This window comes from Elephantulus edwardii, unplaced genomic scaffold, assembly GCF_000299155.1.
Source record: "Elephantulus edwardii isolate Elephantulus edwardi_28Jun2011 unplaced genomic scaffold, EleEdw1.0 scaffold00221, whole genome shotgun sequence".
Classification (NCBI taxonomy): domain Eukaryota; kingdom Metazoa; phylum Chordata; class Mammalia; order Macroscelidea; family Macroscelididae; genus Elephantulus; species Elephantulus edwardii.
This window is the reverse complement of record NW_006399971.1, coordinates 146,644-149,591: the sequence shown is the minus strand read 5'-3', so window position 1 is coordinate 149,591 and position 2,948 is coordinate 146,644. Positions and strand designations below refer to the sequence as shown.

Genomic DNA, 2,948 nt, shown 5'->3' with positions numbered 1-2,948 from the left:
AAAATTTCTATCTCAAATAAAATTATAGACTAAATAAGTGTATTAATATTTTGTCTAACTTAATAATGCCCTTGAAGAGCCAAGTAAAGAAATCTCTAAGAAACTGAGAATTTATATTTGAAGGGCTCCATTTCTACAGTCAGTTACCTTGGTTTCCTGAAACCACATATCACATGCTTGTTCCTCAACACTGGAAACATGTCATTTTGAGGAGAGGATACTTTACACATTAATTAAAGACCATACATCTCCATACCAGCTTCTTGAGTGCTGCTATCACCTCCTTGTTCCTCAGGCTGTAGATGAGAGGGTTCAACATTGGGGTGAGAATGTTGCTGAAAACAGAAAGAGCTTGGTCCTGCTCTGCACTATGAGTTGAAGTGAAAGACATGTAGATGAATATATTTGGGCCGAAGAAGAGACTCACCACAGTTAAGTGGGAAGAGCATGTGGCCAAGACTTTTTTCCTGCCCTTGACAGAGTTCATACGGAGGACAGTGAGGAAAATGAGAGTATAGGAAGCTAATATTAGACTGAAAGGTACAACAAGCAGCACAATGCTTGTCACAACCACTACTAACTGATACACTGACGTGTCTTCACAGGAGAGTTTAATTAGGATCGGAACCTCACAGAAAAAGTGGTGGATCTCTCTTGACCCACAAATGGGGAAATGCATAGGGTACACTGTATGTATAAATGAACATAGAGAACCTCCAATCCAGCAGGCAGCAACCATGTGCAGACAGAATCTGGGGCTCATGATGGTGGGATAGCGCAATGGGTAGCAAACAGCCACATAGCGATCATAAGCCATGAGGGTCAACATAAGGCACTCTGACATTCCCATCAACAGGTAAAAGAAGCTCTGGGTTCCACAGCCAATCCATGATATGGTCCTGTCCTCCATAAAGAAGTTGTAAGCCATTTTAGGAATAATGGTGGAAGTCAATGTCAAATCAATGAGAGAGAGTTGACTGAGGAGTATGTACATGGGGGTATGTAGCCGGGAGTCCCCTGAAATCAAAACAATCAGAAGTATGTTCCCCAGGAATGTAAGGATGTAGATGAAGATGATTATGGAGTTGAGGATAATGGCATGCTGAAACTCAGGGAAGAGTCCTACAAGGATGAAATCTGTTATTGAGGACTCATTCCAGGCCACCATGTCTCCATAAGAGACATTTAAAGGGCTAGACAACAAATCAAATTAATTATAACAGTTAACATTAATTACATGTCTTATAAGCATATGTAGATAAAAGAGTTTACTTATTTTCTCACTATTTTTTAGTCTGGAAAAATGTTGTCCTTTGCTTAACCAGAGACCTTTTGTTATATATTGCTGAAAGTTGCCACATATTTTATAAAACATATATATCAGGAAGAATCATTGATATAATTTGCTTCTTAGTGTTTGTTGAGTTTCTCTTTTCTTTTCACCTTCTTTCTTCCTCCCTTTGTTTTCTCTTTCTTAATTCTTTATATTTATTAAAGAGTCTTCTGAAACCTGTGAAACCATTTTTCAGATACATACACCTAAAATTTTCAGTTAGCTGTAAACCTATGTATTAAATTTGGTTCATCTAGGCAAAAAGAAAAGAAAAAGACCTAATTAATTGTGTAAATGCATTTTTTAAAAATAAATAATCAGTTATTTAGCAGAATTTAATATCCTATTTATTTACTTTCTTCTTTTTGGCTATTTACCATGGAACACAAGATATAGAAAATGTCAGATTAATATAAATTCCCAGATCACAAACCATCAATAATCTGTATTACTAAACAAGCAATGTTTATACATCCTAGGCTAAAATTTCAGATCTTCCATAACTGAAACTCAATGTATGTTATAAAAATATATACTGTATTAGGTTTAAACTTGCAAGTCAAACTCCAACGAAATGGAAACCCACATGCTTTCCCCACATGACTTGCATTTGTACCTATTTTAATTTGTCCTCAGGATCATACCTCTAAAGTTCATTTTTTTTTTGAGTCCTAGTTACTCAATGACACCCAACAAGAAGAAGTTACTCTTCAAGAGTTATTTAAATTTAACTTCTAGAAAAGAGTTCCTGAAACTTGGAGGAAGACAATTACATCTACCCTTCTGCAGTTTCTTAATTGCATCATATTTGCAATTTTTTTTATCAATATAACTAACTGACAGCCATCTATATTATAGGCTAAGATCTGGAGAAAGGATACAACCCTGACACTCTCTTTTCTTGGTTTTAAACTGTGTAGTATTCCCTTGCTCTGTTCATACATGTTGGTCTAGGTATAGATTTCACATGAGAATGATTAAGTGTTCTGGGATTACCATTCTTCTTTTTGGTAGCCATAATTTGTTGTGATACACACTGTCAAACACCTTTTTTATAGTCAATAAAGCATAAATAAATGTTCTTCTGGTATTCTTTACTTTCAGCCAGGATCCATCTGATATAAATAATGATATTCCTTGTGCCATGCTCTCTCCTAAATCCTGCTTGACTTTATGGCAGTTCCCTATCTATATACTGTTCTAATATTTTTTTAATTATCTTCAGCAATATTTTGATTGCATGTGGTAGTGATGATGTTGTTTTATAGTTTCCACATTGTGTTGGATCACCTTTCTTGGGAATGGGAATAAATATGGTTCTTAATTGGCCAGAGAGCTGTCCCTCAAATTTCCTGTCATAAACTGGAGAGCACATGCAGGGCTGCTTCTGTCAATCAGTATCCCATCGATTCCTGGGGTTTGTTTTCTGATACTCTTCAGTGTAGCTTCAACTTCTTCTTTCATTACCATGGCTCCTGTTCATATCACACTTCTGAAATTTTTTAGCATCAATCAATTCTTTTTGGTAGAGTGAATCTATATATCCCTCTATAATCTTTTGATGCTTCCTAGATCATTCCATATATTACCCATATCATCTTTCAATATTGCAACT

At 35.7% G+C, this 2,948-nt stretch overlaps 1 protein-coding gene across 1 annotated transcript; it reads right to left on the bottom strand.

The window, feature by feature from the left end:
- Window positions 1-229: 229 nt before the first annotated feature.
- On the bottom strand, window positions 230-1,168 carry LOC102851773 (olfactory receptor 2T27-like). Its single transcript, XM_006898142.1, has one exon. The coding sequence runs from the start codon at window positions 1,166-1,168 to the stop codon at window positions 230-232; it is 939 nt and encodes a 312-aa protein (XP_006898204.1).
- Between the last annotated feature and the right edge of the window lie 1,780 nt (window positions 1,169-2,948).